At 36.7% G+C, this 17,399-nt stretch overlaps 1 protein-coding gene across 4 annotated transcripts in view; it reads right to left on the reverse strand.

The window, feature by feature from the left end:
* The window catches only part of CCDC102B (coiled-coil domain containing 102B), a 140,739-nt gene that overhangs the window by 82,076 nt on the left and 41,264 nt on the right, over window positions 1-17,399 (reverse strand). Inside the window, exons 6-7 of one of the 4 annotated variants that reach the window (XM_030234752.2) lie at window positions 13,041-13,112; window positions 10,661-10,742 (exon numbers count right to left, since the gene is read on the reverse strand). The exons of 2 other annotated variants lie outside the window; for them this stretch is intronic. In XM_030234752.2, the coding sequence (XP_030090612.1) occupies window positions 10,677-10,742; window positions 13,041-13,112 (138 nt within the window). In that variant the 3' untranslated portion in view covers window positions 10,661-10,676. Of the gene's footprint in view, window positions 1-10,660; window positions 10,743-13,040; window positions 13,113-17,399 lie in introns of those variants that run through there. One more of the 4 variants, XM_030234746.2, reaches the window with a different exon arrangement.

The raw sequence follows: 17,399 nt of genomic DNA on the forward strand, positions 1-17,399 counted from the left end.
ACTTATTTTGTTGGGACAGAGTTGTTTGTCTCCATAGCAGCTCCTACAATGCTGTTTGGATTTTGAATTAATTTTGAATTACTGGACAAAGCAGAGTTGTGACATTAGCTGCTTCAGCTATTGCTGAGCAGTACCTGCACAAAACCCCAGCCTTTTCTGCTTCTCCTGTTGCCTTGACAGCAAGGAGACTGGGGATGGGCGAGAGGCTATGAGGGAACACAGCTGGGACAGCTGAACCCAATGGACAAAGAGATATCCCATACCATGTCATGCTCAGCATATAAAGTTGGAAGAAGAAGGGAGGGAGGGCATTCAGAGTAGGAAAACTATATAGCAAAAATCTGGTTTTTTCACTATTTACCTTTCTCAGGTAGACATACTGCCCTAGTGTTCAGCAGCATGTCCTACTTAGCAAATGGGTACAACAAATCAAAATTTCCAAGTCAGCTCTATTGAGTATGATGTGCACAGATGATAGGAGCACATTCAGGACAGGCAATACATTTTTCTCATGTGAGATTTACTGTGTGGTCAAACCAGCAATGCAGACTACTGCAGCACAATTTCTGCTTTTCCCAAAACCAGGGCAGGAGTGTACAAGTCTTATGAAGCTGATGTGCATAATGGACCTGCCCTGGATTCTCAGGTTTTCAGTTAGGAAATTTTGTAATCAGTTCAAGATTTGTATTTTGAACAAGACCACTACCAAACATCTATTAACAAGACCTCTGAATGTCACTTGAATACAATTTCTGGGGTGGGGAGAGAAGACATATGAACACCTTAACATAAAACATCAGTATGTTTTTAGCTTGTTTGTTTTTTATTGCAGCCTTGAACTACATCTTGAGATGGGTGCTATCACACTGACAAAACCATTAGTTTTGTCAGTTACAGTCCTTCATATGTCATCATATATATCTAATGCATACACTAATCCAGCTCAGTTTACCAATTCCACACAGCTGCTGTATATTTAATACATATGGAAAAGTTAAAAGTGACATTCCCATCCAGATTATCTTATTGGTTTATGTAAGCAATTTCATGTAGCTGTCCTAAATACATGTTAGCCCATTATATTAGCACAACATATTAATATATTCATGCTTATTAATTTTTTTTTTTACATATGAAAATTTTCTGTCTCGCTGATCATTGGAGTTTTTTTGTGAACAATACATCTTTGCAGTAACCACATGGAAATGCTACCTGGCACAAAGGGTTAAAAAACCACCCCGTAATGGTATAACTTTTATATATTCCTAGAAGCAATTGAGTTAGTACAGTGTGGTGGAAATTCACTATAAGCAATTTACAGAGCACATTCAAAGACAGGTAATATTTCTATTTCTGATCTTGAAAAGAAAGTACGTAACACTATTCTTTCCTCAGATCACCCAGAAGCTAACTTTAATATCTGTGCTAAGAGAACTGTAAGGCATTTTTGACAGGTCTCCTGAGCAAATTATTTGAGGACTATTCTAAAGCAGCATTATTTTCTTGTCAGCATTTGTTGGTGTCATCAGGGGAGTTATCCCTGGTTTTGCAGTAGGGGCAAAAGGTAAGAGGACACAATACAGAGAAAAAGTAAAAAAGTTTAAAGATTAAACTATTACAGTATTCCTCTTGTCTTGTGAGGACAATGCATAGAAAGATAGCACCATTTCATAATTTTTTTTAATTTAGTATGCATGCTTTCCACCCTTTCCTATATGTTTCTCACACCAAAAATTCCTTTTTGCCCAATATAGAAGGCCTGGTTTTCCTCCTCTCAGTAGGAATATTTCAATCAAACATTCATATTCTGCTCAACCATTTCTTACCATGCTAATGACATGCTTTCTACCATATATACAAATAGAAATCAATAAGTCGATGTTGAAAGGCAAAAAAAAAGAGGTAGATCTGCTTAAAAATATGTGTGGTTTTTTTGTGGTTTTTTTTTTTGTAAAATCCTTTAAATAATAAGGACTCCAAATAAGAAATAGATTATACAACTGCATAATCTCAACAACAAAAATTTTGAGTGAAAGGTTATATTTACCTTGGGATATATTAGAAAAGGCCACCATATCACGGTGACATTTCTAAATATCAATTTAGCTGATCTTATGAAACAGCTCCTCTTTCTCTGGAGCCAAGCTCAACAAATACTACAGTGCAAGTTCCTTAGCCCAGCAGCACTGTTTAAAAATAAGAAAAATACAAATTCAAATCTTTTGTCTACAGTTCAAAGGTAGATAAGAAATACTGCAGCCTACATGCTGGACTCTATCAACCTGCTTTTACTAGTCCAAGTCCACAGCTCAGTAATTTATACACAGACCGCTCATTTAATTTAAGATACTGAATACCTTAAAATATCATAGCCATTGTGTTAAAAGAAAAATACATCCAGTAGGTAAGAGCTCACAACAGGCAGACGATTGCATAGTATCTATTTTAGTGTTCATAAGTAGCATCTGTAAAGACTTCTGATTCTTTTATTGTTGATTTACTGCTGGAAGATGTAAGAAAGTGGAGTTCACATCAATGTGCCTGGGTTTTGGAACATGCCATAAACTGGATGGCTCACAATTTTCCTATGATTCTCCACCACTAAAAAATATTCTTCTTTCTATTTCTACCATTAGTATTTATAAAACGAAACTATGTTTTCCTGTACTGATCTCTACTGGGACTGGAGTCATTGAATATCTTCACCAGTGACAAAGATGAAGGAATTGAGTTCACCCTCAGCAAATTTGCAGACGACACCAAGCTGAGTGGTGCAATGAAGGATGAGATGCCATCCAGAGGGACTTGTACAGCTCAAGAAGTGGAACAATGCAAATCTCATGAGATTTTACAAAACCAAGTGCAAGGGGCTGTGCTTGGGTCAATATCAACACAGGCTGTGGGATGAACAGATTGAGAACAGCCCTGTGAGAAGGACTTGGGGCTGCTGCTGGGTGAGAGGCTGGACATGACCCAGCCATGTGCTCTTGCATCCCAGAAAGCCAAACGTGTCCTGGGCTGCATCCAAAGCAGTGTGGGCAGCAGGGAGAGGGAGAGGATTCTGCCCCTCTGCTGTGCTCTTCTCTAGTGAGACCCCACCTGGAACACTGGGTCCAGCTCTGGGGTCCTTAATACCAGAAAGACACTGACCTGCTGGAGTGAGTCCAGAGGAGGCAATCAAGTTGATTAGAGGAAAGGAGTTCCTCCCCTATGAGGCATGGCTGAGGGAATTGTGTTTGTTTAACCTGGGAAAGAGAAGGCTTTGGTCTAACCTAATTGCAACCTTCCAGCACCCAAAGGGAGCCTACAAGAAAGATGGAGAGGGACTTTCTGTACGGATGTGTAGTGACAGGACAGGAGGGAATGCCTTCAGGGTGAAAGAGGGCAGGTTTAGATTAGATATTATGAAGAAATTCTTTACTGTGGCAGTGATGAGGCACTGGAACAGGTTTGCCAGAGAAGCTGTGGAGGTCACATCCCTGGAAGTGTTCAAAGCCAGGATGGCTGGAGCTCTAAACAAACAAACAAAACAAACTGGTCTATTGGAAATTGTCCCTGCACATGGCAGTGGGGTTCAAATTATATTGTTTTTAAACTCCCTTTTACAGTAAACCATCCTACGATTCTCTGATTCTATTATTCCATATATGCTGCTTGGGAATGTGTTACATAGCTATATTTTTAAAAATTGCATTGTTATTCATATCAATGTTCTAGGTTAAAAAAATTCTAAATTTTGTTCCCTCTTTGTCTAACCTCTCCTCAGAAAACTTATTTTTACCCTCTATGCAGGAACAATTCTAACCCCAAAGAAGTTTATTTAAAATACAACATACATTTACAGCACAGCATCTAATAACTCTTTCATTTTCATTAAACAGCCTAAAGTGGAATGTGCTTTCAATCCAAAAATGTTTACAATCATTTTTAGGCTGTATGATTTTAGAGCATAATTCCATTTTCATCTTCTTGGTTCAAAACAAGAAGCACCAAATAAGTAAAAAATTTTACTATGTCTAGTTTTGTATGACCATTTATGTATTTAAACATTTAATAATTTAGAGTATACAAAGAACGAGTGAAGTCTTGTCTTACAAGATTGAACACCAATATTTTTTAAAACTCCATTTTAAATATTACATTGTTTTAATTAAAGATATTTTGGGATTTTTTTTCATAAATTGATTCTATTTTATTTTTTCAGTATGTGAACACATGTTTATAATATGACAAAACACAAATGCACAGTATAAATATAACTACTCAGAAAATTTTTAAAAAATTATATAGAACATATTTTATTATTCCAAAGTAATGTATGCAAATTAGGGAATCACGTTCAGTATTTAGAGAAAAATCTTGTTTTCTTTACAAAGGAAAAACAGAGGGACTTTATTCCATATGAGGAATAAGAAGAATTTGAAACTATTTCTAGACATTTCTCCTCATAAACTCCAGTTTTCACAACTTCTCCTTGATTGACATATGACCTTCAGCATTCCAAAGTGTAAAACTTCTGCTGCTTCATGCACATGATCCTGATTGGTTCTTATGAAATTGAATATAGGCTTGTGCTGAAGCATTTGATTTAACATTTCTGTGTGAGTTGCATCCACTCTTCAGTGAAATTAACTTATCTGCCTTTAGAAGCTAGTAAGCACCACACACTTGAAAAGGTCTTGCAAATGTCTTGTGATTTGTCATTGTGTATTTAGGTCACTAGTAATAAATTCTTTATAAAAAAATTAGAGGCTAATTGCATTATTTGAAGCATTTCAGAAAAATAAGCACTTGGAAGAAAATAATTTTTTCTTGGATAAGAACTCACTAATATACTGGAAAAATTATTAGAAATTCATAAAATATATATTTTCTAACCCTAATCACTTAGTAACGGAATACTAAATTGTAGTCACAATGGTGTCAGGCCATATAATTTCTTTAAGTGTTCTCTATTCCTATTTCAGGGGATGCATACATTCATCAAAAAAATCCCATAAACATTCAAGGCTTTTTATTATCTTCACTATCCTTCATCTTTTAGTATGAACACCACAATTTTTTTCACATTATTGAAGCTTTTATTACATCCTGATGGAAACAAATGGAACAGTTTATAAACTGCAAGATTTTTGTGGACTGTTTTGTAAACAGAAAAGAGTAGAGTCAAATCTAGCTTTGTTGGGAAATAAAAAAATTTAAAATGTCTCATTATTTTTCTCTAGGACCTTATCTTCTTTCACTTTATAGGATGTTTTCCTAAAATTTTTGAATTTATGGAGTCAATATTTTCTAAATCAAAAAGATTGTTCTTGTGTATAAAATGAAATATTTTATTTATTAGGCTTAAGAAGTCCCAGTAAGGTCAATGGAAATAAAGTTTAGTCTCAGCACAACCATCAGTTTCTGAAACAAACAGAAACATCAATAGCTTTCTTCACCTAATCAATGCAGACAGATTGATTTTTCAGAAGGCAGACTATTATGTATGTCTGAGTACCATGACCTTTCAGATTTTACCAACAATATTCTTCATGTAAATTGATCTGTCTTATACCATGGGAGCCAGGGATGCAGAACTGCCAAAAGCATTCACTTCCACTTAGTTAGCTGGAAATATTACTTAGGAAAAAGCACCTTCTTCAATCATGGTGTGCCGTGTGATGAGTTGTAAATGTCTAAGACAATTCAGAATTGCAGATACCTTTACACCTAGTAATCATAAAACCACGAGAGTGTGAATGTAGAGTAATTGATTTAAACTTATCAGTTCTAGGCCATTAGACTTGGTAAAAGGTATTTCCACTCAACTATACAGGAGCCCATTACAGTCATTTCCATTTGAAGGTCAGCCATCACCAGGGTTGACCTTCAACATGACATCAAAGTTATTAATTGATCAGTTTGCCAGAACAATGAACAACCACAGAACAATAACAGAAAACCAAAACATACAAAAAAACCCAACCAAAAACAAACCACCAAAACAAATCAAACCAAAAACGCCATCCACAAAAAAACCCACAAAACAAAAAACCTCATGAAAACAAAAACAAAAAACCAAGCTCACTTAATCAATCTGAACAGAAGAAACTTATTATTTTGGTGAATTAGGTTGGGCTGAAACTATCACTGTTCAGCAGTTTTATAGCCTCTTAGCCAAGTTCTAATTCAGATACAGTCATTTGATGCTAAGTGATGGACAGGGGGGCTCTAAGGGCAGAGGCTGGGCTACCTGGGCTTTGGGCCAATTTAGAGTCAGTATAGCTGAGGGCATGCCCCTGCTCCCCTTTTAGAAAGGACCTTAAATAAAGCTTGGACAAAATGCTCTGCTGGAAACCAAAAGTAAGTGCTGCTCAGCTCCTGGCCTTGTTTCCCTCAGGGAATGGGTGGCCCTCTGACATGTTGGGGGAGAGGTTAACGTGCTGGCCTTGATGCTGACACCGAAATTACAGTAGGGCAACAGAAGAAGAATCTTGGATTCTAAATACTTACAGCCATTACAACACTGGCAAAAAAAGCAGTCTCCACAGACTAATCACTTGCAAAATCACAAGAACCTCTTGCAAAATCTAGGACAGAAAAATGTTTTCTAGGACAACATGTGTAAGGGTTTCTACAACCTGCTTAAGCAAGGTATAAAACAGTCTACTAAATATTGTCTAATATCTGGCACTAAAAAATTGCACCTTCCAACATGGTTGCAACTCTTTGTATTACCCATTTGATAATGTGAAAATAAATATTCTTATTTATTTATTTAAGATATATGGCTGAGAGTAAGGATTTATTATGTTATTTAAGAATTCCTGGTAAATGACTTCATGATTGATATTTCTGCTTGTAGATAATAGGTAAAAAATGTTCAAGTCTATTTATTTTCCTTTGCAATTAAGTTATGTGTTAACATAGCTTGAAAATGCCTTGAAATTGTTTTTTAACATATTCACTTCCCAACTATAATTAAACAATTACTCTAGAAATATTAGATGTTATTTACTTACAAAAAAAAAAAAAAAGAAATTCTTTCACAATGTTTTTGCAATACAAAGTGCAGTTTTAGATTATATCAAAAAAACATCTTAAGCATCATCAAGTACAAATAAAATTCTAGTCAAAGCATCTTAGAAACAAAGAAAAAGAACAAAAAAAAAACCAGAAAAAAAAGGAATTTGCCTTTAGGTAGAGAAATAACTTTGGTTATCTTATATGAACTATTATTTCCTCCATCACAAATTTTCTGGAACAGGGAAAGGCAAATACATCAATATTCCTAAACTGAGAAAAGCAAAGTATATAGGAAGAGATGAGGTCGGACTAAAAGTGCTCAGATCCATAGATAAGTATTTATGCTGTCAGAGGACTACCTGTCTTCATTGAATCTTGACAAAATTACCTTAAATAATAACAAAATAAAAACTATTATTTCTGTTCTCTTCTTTGGCACAGGACTGAATTTTTATGAAAGTCTTAAGCCTCAAAGTATTGTGATTTTTTTTAATAAGGTCTAATGAAGAAATATTAGACTATTTCCACTATTTCCAGTTAGATTTAGATTACTCTTCCTCTATAGTCGTAAAATCATAGAATGGTTTAGGATGGAAGGAACCTTAAACATCATGTGATTCCAAACCCCTGCTATAGACAGAGACATCCTTCACTAGATCAGGTGGCTCAGAGTCCCATCCAACCTGGCTTTGAACATTTCTGGGGATGGGGCACCCACAATTTCTCTGGGCAACCTGATCCATGCCTTACCACCCTCATAACAAAGAACTGCTTCCTAATATCTAATCCAAACCTACTCTCTTCCAGTGTGAAGCCGTTCCACTTTTGTCTGTCACTACGCATCCTTGTAGAAAGTCCCTTCCTGTCTTCCTTGTGGGCCCACCTGAGATACTGGAAGGCTGCAAGAGGGCACCCCTGAGCCCACTCTTTTCCAGCTCTGAACAAACTCTGGTCTCTCAGCCATGCCTCGTAGAAGAGGAGCTCCATCCCTCTGATCACCTTGGTGGCCTGGACTTGCTCCAACAGCTCAATGTCTTTCTGATATTGAGGACCCCCGAGCTGGATGCAGCACTGCAGAGGGGTCTCACCAGAGCAGAGCAGAGCAGAGGGGCAGGGTCATCTCCCTTGCTGTGCTGGCCACGCTGCTTTGGATGTAGCCCAGGGCACGTTTGGCTTTCTGGGATGCAAGAGCACATGGCTGGGTCATGTCCAGCCTCTCACCCAGCAGCAGCCCCAAGTCCTTCTCACAGGGCTGTTCTCAATCTGTTCATCCCACAGCCTGTGTTGATACTGGGGGTGGCCCTGACCCAAGCACAGCCCCTTGCACTTGGATTTGTTAAATCTTATGAGATTTGCATTGTCCCACTTCTTGAGCTGGATATATTGGGATAAATAAGTAAAAGAGCAAGGGAGGAAGAGATAAATAAGTAAGAGAGGAAGGGAGGAGAGGGAGGGAGTGAAGAAGGAAAAGGAAAGAAAGAAGGAATAAGAAACATTATGAAGGTTTACATATTATTACACAAACTTGGCTAAAAGGGTTAGGAAGTGAGAGCAGATCAGTGACAGCTGAGCCATGATCTCTTCAATGAACACAATAACCCAAGATAGCTGTTCTGAAAGCAGTGGGCTATGCATAGTACAGCAGTGCAAATCACAAGATATTCCAAACATCTACTGCTGACTGTTTAAAGAACTGAAATTTCCAAATATCAAAAATGTTCAAATCCATGAGCATGGATTTTTTAGAGAGATACTGCTGAGGAATAATTCCTTTTGTTCTTTTCCCAGACTGTTAAAAGACATCCCAAATTGAAGGCTGAATTAGCCTCTCCTTATTTTTTATTTTTTTTTTTTAATTTTTCTTAAATAGTAGTTTGAAACACAGAATATCCTGAGTTAGAAGGCCCCCAAAAAGATGAGTCCTTTTCCTGTAACAAGTGAATTTGAAAGTCTGCTGCTTCAAAAAAGATGGAATTTAATCAGAAGTATTTTAAAATATTCAGTAACTGTAGCAAGTGCCTTGCCAACTGAGACAAGCTTTCAGATATTTCACACAGGGCCAAAACTTCAATATAACTGAAAAGATTAATCACTGATTAATCAGATTTGACAGGTTGGATTCAAAGGAATGAAACTTGAACAGGGCATTGGCATACTTGGATGCACATTTACCTCTTTACTAAATGACAACTTAATCATGAGACAAAAGAAAAAAAAAAAAAACAAGTAAAATTCCTGACCTTCTATCAACAGCAAAAATGTTAAGAAAATTTTTTAAGTATTAATAAAATGGGGGGGCAGAAAGAGAATTAAAGATGGGAATTTTATCTTATTACAGATTTTGGGAACAATTTGGAAACATTCAAGTCTGACAACAGAGCAGAAAAAAGTTAAATCAATTTCACAGACATATTTGGAGGTAGGGCTTACTGTGGTTATTTCATAAGGGAAGTATATAAAACATAATACCACATTAATAGTGTAATTATCTTTTTACAAGGGGGAAAAATAGATCGTAAAATCTGGCAGTACTTTTATAAAGATAACTAAGAGAAGGAGTTGTTCCTCCTATCCTAAAAAAGGATAGGAGGAACAACTTGCAGAAATTATAAAAGCTATTATTAATCCTTTTTTCTAACAAATCAACAGCAAGAAACCTCAAAGTCTATTGACAATTACATAAACAATATCAAAAATTAAGGAAACAAGAAAGCTACTTGAGTTTCCTCTGAATTCACATAGGAGAAGCTTGGAAATAAGTAATTCTGTGCCCATATTTTATATAATTATATGGGTTACATCAGAGGATCCATCTCAAACTGAACATTGTCATAAATCAAGGAGAAAAAACAGGTAGTTAAAAAGTCCTGGGCTGAGATATCAGACATTAAAGAATTCAAAAAGTCTAAGAAAAAGCTAACACAAGGACAATTTTTAAAACGTTTCAAGAGGATATTAAAAACCCAGAAGGAACTGATATTGACATTCTTAATTACAAATAAGATGAGGCATGGGCAAATATTATTTATTGAGGAAGAATCAAAACAATTTTTATTCAAAAAATCTTAGGTCTTACTAACTTATGCCAGGTTTCTGAATGAGTCAATAACCTGATTCTGCTAGAACAGAGGTCTAGGCAGGCTTTCAAATGTCATTTATTAAGGATCTTCTACAATGATTCCTAGAGAAACTTAGCTGACATTAAAAAAAAGGCCCTTACATACAGGAATACCTAGTTACTAAATTAGGAAAAAAATAAATGAGAAAAGAAAGAAGAGAGGAAAAATTGAGCAGTTTCCATGGTGTTGGAAGATCCTATCAGTGATGGTGTGAAGAAAGAGGGAACTGAATTAATTTTCTGTTTCAGTATCATGGAAATGTAAAAGTAGATGAAAAGAAAACAGTGTAAATGTTTTACTAATGTGCAGCTAAATTTATAATTTTTCATGGCAGGGCGTAGTCGATGTTAAAAATTAACATGTGCTCCAAAATAATTTATAAAAATTACCAAAAAAATGTTCAGTAAGAAGCATTAGAGTGGAAAAACACTGATCTCATTCTGGAAACTTCTAAGACATGAGCTGCTAGGAGCCCATGACAGTTCTCTGAGACAATATTCCTCTGCTGCTCTTAGGAAGTATTCCATACATACCCATTTTTGGTCCATGTCACAAATGGGATATAGGGCTGGGTGAACTTTTATTCTGATGGCATGCAAATACTCTCACGCTACTCTGCAAAAACAAAAAAGGTAACTGGCTTTTCTAAAGCAAGCTTTCCCTTCTGACTGGAAAAAACAGGGAGGGAGGTGGTGCAACAGAGTTGGGAAACTACAGAACAATACTAAATATGTGTTCTGAAGTGAAGTAAAAATATTGTCCTAAAAAGAAAGAATAAATATAGAATAGCTAACTATAGACATGCATCAAAAAAACTTATAGCTTTTCTGTGTAATAGCTTTTTAGTGTGTAATTAAAAAACATTTCTAAGAGCTTTGAAAAATATATCATTACAATTTACAGGGCCATTCAAGAAGTTAGAAAATGGGTGATAAAATAATAAAATTAAATGAAATATTTGAAGCATATTAATGCTCTTAATGTTATACCACTAGTCAGATGCAAATTAGAGATTAATTTTTAAATCTGTTCTTGAACTTTGAGCTTTTCTTGTCAGGAATTCTGAATTTAATATATTTGAAACTGGAAACAAATTGGTGAGAAAAGTACAGTGCTGAGTGTTGATTTATAACAGTTTGCAATTCAGTAATTTTTCTCCTGTCTTTTATTAAATATCAGCAAACTTAGCTAGAGGAAAGATATATGTAAAGCTCTATTTTTATTAGTTTTAGCTCTAAAATTTAGACAATTTTCTAAGGCATTGAAATGAGCATTTCACCAGAAAGTAATTAGAAAACAAACATATAATAACAACGGTACTCCATGTTGTAATTCTGACAAAATATATTGTGTTTTAGAAATTCATTAAGGGAGCAAATTGTGCAGCCTGTACTGTTTTATCATTGCAACAACCAGCCCCAGTGGTTTTTGTTGAAACAAACCTATTTCTCCACTGGATGAACAGTGCTAGATGAATATCAAAGGGTTGAACAATATCACCATAATTAGATCTCTTCTTGAGTTTTGTTCTGATGAAGAGTAAATAAATAGAACTCGGTCTAAGAGATCCGTGACACAAGCCCAGGAATGAAACACGTGGCAATTAATACATCCCCTAAGTATTTAAATTATTCTCCTATCATGCAGGCAAATCATAAAACTCCTCCTCTGTACTGTGGTGCCTCCTCAAAAGGCATCCGGCACTCCCCAGGCATTCAGAGGGTGTGCAGACAGATGACATCTACACATTCTCTGAATGGGCTCACTGTTGGCAAGGAAGCAGTTTGCAACTCCTTTCGCATTTGGCCCTACTCACACCCCTAATTCAGCACAGCAGAAGTTGGTAAACAGAGCAGAGCAGCAAAATTTAACGTAAACATGACAAAACAAACACAGGAGTCGAGATTTTTCCTGCTCCTGTGGCCCTTAACCCCCATATGGCATTTGGCCATCCCGAAAACTGTCAATGCTCCAGCCACGTCCACTCTCTCAGGGCTTAGAGCAAGGACTGTCAATATCTGGAGCAGAACTTCCCACATGGTTTCCTTTAGAATGAATTAATGTGCACAAAATCACCCTGAATTAAAGCAATACCAATTCAAGCAGGGATGATGAAAGAATTTGCCTTAAAGTCACATTGTGTCTTTTAACCAAGATGTAAAGGTATGTTTGTGCAGCTGCAGCAGTTTTCATCTTAACTTGCTCCATTTATTTTTCTTGACTACTTCTTAAATTTGATTTTTCAACTGTACTTGCAAAAACTGTTTTAATTAATAACTTGTGATACAATTTTGTGCAGCTCAATGTAATAAGCCTGTCTCTCATCAAAAGTGTGCTACTGTGGGGGTCTAAAATAAAATAAATCTGGAAGTGAGTACAGCTGTGTTATAAAATCTTCCTTAGAGATGTGCAGAGACAGAGTATTTTCATTTTGGAATTTTTGTTAATTTGTTTTTCTAGATCTTAAAAAAAAGGGAATGTTTGAAATTTGATTTCTTACTCAATTAAAAAATAGATTTAGGGAGCAGCAATTTAGTCTTCTAGCCTTTACTAGTTTTGTTTTGGTTTTTTTTTCAGTAAAAGCAAGGAAGATTGTCGTTCACATTTTACCTATTTCCACACCAAAACTTTGTATCCATAAAAATTAGAGTTTATACAGTGGTACTGTTAGGAAGATTTTATGGCTGCAGCAGATGAATTTTTTTCTGCATATAAGAAAGCCATCATTAAATACCTCATATAATTAGGAAGAAGAAATACCCCTTTCACTTCAAAGGGAGGAAAGAAAGGGTCTAAGGGAAAGGAGACAGTGGATAATGTTTCATATTTTAAAAATACAAGAAAAACCAACCTCATTGAAGTTGCACCATTAAAAGTAAATTTTACCTGTGAAATATGAGGGAACACACCCACCTCTGACACTATGATGGGATGACCTTGGCTGAATTCCAGATGCCCACCCAGCTGCTCTCTCACACCTTTCCTCTACAGGACAGGAGTGGAAAGGAAGAGAGAAAATTTCATGGACTGAGATAAATTTACCTCACAAAAATAAACTTGACTAGGGGAAAATTAAATATATTACCCATAAAAAATAGAGTAGAATGGTTAAAAACAAAGAATAAAGTAAAATCATCTTCCTTCCTTCTCATCCTTCCTCTCAGGCTCAACATCATTTCTTTACTCATTTTCTCCACTACCTCCTCTGTCTATGAACCGGAGGGGAATGTCAGGATATGGCTTCTCTCTGCTTCTCCTTCCTCCTCATGTGCTCCCCTGTATCAGAGTGAGGGCTATCACTCCCATGGGATACAATCCTTCACAAACTGCTCAACCAGTTCTTCAGTGACTGGTTGAGGATGGGAGCTTCCCATGCAGTGAGTCTTTTAGGAAAGACTGTTCCAGAGCGGGTCCCCTAGGGTCTGAGATTCCTGCCAGGAGCCTGCTCCTGCCTGTGCTCTCCCAGGCTGCTCTTTCCTTCAGAGCATAGGGTCCAGCAGAGGTCATGCGTGGGCAGTAGGATGGACATTTCCTCCACCATGGACCTCCAGGGGCTGCAGGGGCACAGCTGCCTCACCTTGGTCTGCACCATGGCCTGCAGGGGAATCCATCCTCTAGCTCCCAGAGCACCTCCTCCCCTTCCTCCTTCAATGACCTTAGTGTCCACAACGTTTTTATTTTCACATTGGCTCAGCTTTCGCCAGTGGGTTTCCTTTGGAGCCACTTGGAGCTGCTTGTGTCTGGGGGAGCTCCTAAGCTCTTCTCACAAATCCCATGGATATACGGATTTTTTTGCTAACAGCAGGATAACTTTATATTACAGACAGAAATCAAATTTAAAATAAAAATTATTTCATGCATCCACAAGCTCCACAGTTCAATATTCAGGTCCACTGCAAAACATATTCCTTTAATTTAATATTTCACAGCCAGCTATTGCTATTTGCCATAATCATTAGAGAAAATACAAAAGAATAGTGAATATTCCTCAAAATTAATTTGTAAGTTTGCTTCAAGGTCAAATTAACAGATGAAAGAGAAGATATTTTTCCATAAACATCATGTTTTGGGTATTGATTTATGCCATCAACAAGGTGTGGTTTTTTCATGCTATCCCTTCCTAGATGAACCAGTTAGACCCACTTAATATTTTTTTTACCATGCTATCAGTCAAATAATACATCCATTAATTTAAATGATATTTTCCATTTCAGGAACTTCAATCAATAAAACTGCACAGCAACAACATTTGATCCAACTGTTCCATCAATTCTGCTCATCTTCTACAACAGACCTTAACCTTTCAAAAACTGCTTGGGGAAACATTTTAAACCAACATACTGCCAGCTAAGAAAAATATTGAGGACTCACACTTTTTGAAAGACATAATAATATTACATTTTACATTCAGAACTTCAGTCTGTGTGGCTTACTACTATGAGTGGCAAGAGATTGCACAAATTCTATGTCCTGTGGAGGTATGGATACATATTAAAGAGCAAGATAACTGTCAGCATGAAACCATTTAGATAAGGATGTAAGGATTTAATTTCTGTGTATTGATACCATGTTTTTAATACAGCTAAAACCATTACTAAATAAAAAATGTTGCCATTGTTTGCTTATATCCTCTAAAAGTACAAATCACTAGTATGTCAATTAATAACACTGAATATTGTTTTAAAAAACTACAATGGATGATCCAAATAATCTCACAAATAGAGGTTTTAGAAAAAAATTAGGATACTAGGCAATTGTGTTTTGCTTTGAGATTCACTCTAAAAAAAATTAGCTGTATGTCTTGTGTCTACTTGCTTAATAAAGCAATAATCATATACATAGGGATGCACAAAGACCTTTAAATAGCTGTAGTTTCAATTTTTGCTGACCTAGACATCTAACCATCACCCACATTACAGCAGTCATTCTTTTTTACTACTCTAACCCTGCTTATAATGTTATCTTATTTGAACTTGAAGCTTCTATCCCAGAAATAAAAGGGTCTTGAACCAGAAGTCAAAGCAATTGCTTTCAGGTTATTTATAGCATTAGAGAAAATCAGAAACAGTCTTAGAATTTAGCAAGGTTCAACAGTGGCATTAGGATGTGTCTACAAAGGAGTAGAAATGTTCCAACTAAATTCAGTCAGGCTGGAATGCTTGAAAAAGGAACTCTCCTTTCTTAACACCTGTTTTGCATTTAATAGCAGTAGCAAGGTTAATTTTCTCATTAAGGGTTTGCTACAGCACTTTAATCCTGTTGCTCTGTAATTTTACTCATGTTGTCAATGGGTGTTTGGTGTCACAGCAGATCATTTTTGGAGGTACCGCTTGCTCTCTACAGCCAGAGAGCCCTGGACACAGTGAGAAGAATGCTTAGGATACTGTGGCAGACCCTGGCAAGGAGATCTGGCTGGAAATGCTGCTGAAGACTGCAAGAGACCTCAGCCTTGGGGATGATGCAGGGCATGGTTCCCAGCCTAAATGGAGAAACACATCACGTACTCAATTCACAGCTCTGGAGGGAAAATGCTCCCATCAAGGTCTTGCTGTGTCCCTCTGAGGCTGGTACAGGCAGGGACAATATCCTTGCCTGTATGTGGGATCAAGTTCTGTCATTAAGCTGAAAGAAGGGGCCAACAAGGACCTTGGGAAATTTAGCAGTGACAAAGTCCTACACCTGGGAAGGAAGTGTCCATTGCAATGACATGGTGATGTTTTTTTCCAAAGCAGCTCTTGCTTAGAGACTGGCTAAGCAATCAGTCTGCTGGTGGTGTTGGTCCTTTCTTCATCACTTGTTTTTCTTTTTTCCCTTCTTTTCCCCTTTCCCAGTTATTAATCAGTCTTTATCTCAATTTGCAAGTTATTTTTTTCAATTTTGCTCCCCCAGTTCTGTCCCCCAAGCCCCTGCTGGAGAGTGAATGAGCTTAACTGCCAGCTGGGGAGTCTGCCAGCTTGGGGGTCAAGCCATCACAAACCCACTGCTCAGGGCAGGTCATGCAGACCTGGATGTTTTTGAGACCTCACTGGACAAAACCTTGAATAACTCAGTCTGGCTTTGGAGCTGGTCTTGCTTTGAGCAGGAGGTAGAATTGAAGATCTCATGAGGTCCATTCCAGTCTGAATTGCCCTGTGAATCCATGTTTGGCACTTAATGTAAATCAAATATAAGGGTGCTTTACTAATGGAGAGAGCTGATACTAACAGAGAGAGCTGATCACAGGTATCTAATATTCTATGCAACTAAATGTTTTTTAAAAGAAAACCAAACACATAAACAAGCCAACACAGACATATAAGCAAAAGGGATTTGAAATAAAGTAATATGCCTAAGAAGATGAGCCTCTTTCTAGCCATATCTCCAACCTCAAGTTACTTGCATTACAAATAAATAAAGAAAATACTGATGTGATCATAAAATATCATATGTTATCATAAAATAAATAGCAGTAAAGAAAAATTAAAACCTGTTGTATGTTATGTAAAATATGTTAGAAAGGTAGGCTTATATGCATGAGCTTCCATTTGCTATTACTCAGTCATGATGGAAACAGAAAAATCTTATGATTACATTGAACAGGAGACATCAGGTACAAAACCTCTCTCCCAGTCTTTCCCAAGAGATATTACCGAGTTACTAAGCCCTAAATCTAGTTATTTAGAATGTCATTATTCAACAGAAAATGCATATAAATTAGATGCAATTATTTGTTATTTAGGCAAATAAAAAAAAGTTACTGTTTCTCACTACACACCTCATAGCATGGGATATGTACATTTAGTGATTGATTGGTGGGTTTGGGGGCCTTTTTGTATTCTCTTTTTGGAACTTTCAGGTTTTCAATGAAAGTGGAAGCCTTCTGGATTACTATTTAGTTATCAGCATGGAAAACCATAAAATAAAGGAAATATGCTCAGCTAAGGGTCTTCGAATAAATTATCAAGTCATTTTCAGCAGGACAATAAATGAACAGATCTTTGGAAGCACAAAAAAAATAAGGAATAGGAGCTGCTTTCAGTCCTCTCTCTCCTAAGAGACTTGATGTTTAACAAGACAGGGAAATGATTTGTCTCAGTTATTTTCTTGCTTTGACCTTCATCAGAACTCTGTAGCTTGCAAAGCTTACTCTCTTCTGTTCCTCCCAGTCTTCACTTTTTCTTCCTAGCCTTGTTGTACTTGTCATTTCTCCCTGCACCTTTCAAAAATGAACAGGAAATATTTTCTGGTTTTGTACCCTAAAGAAATTCTAAGCCACTGAGGTCCAATTGCTCA

This window comes from Serinus canaria, chromosome 2 (assembly GCF_022539315.1).
Source record: "Serinus canaria isolate serCan28SL12 chromosome 2, serCan2020, whole genome shotgun sequence".
Classification (NCBI taxonomy): Eukaryota; Metazoa; Chordata; class Aves; order Passeriformes; family Fringillidae; genus Serinus; species Serinus canaria.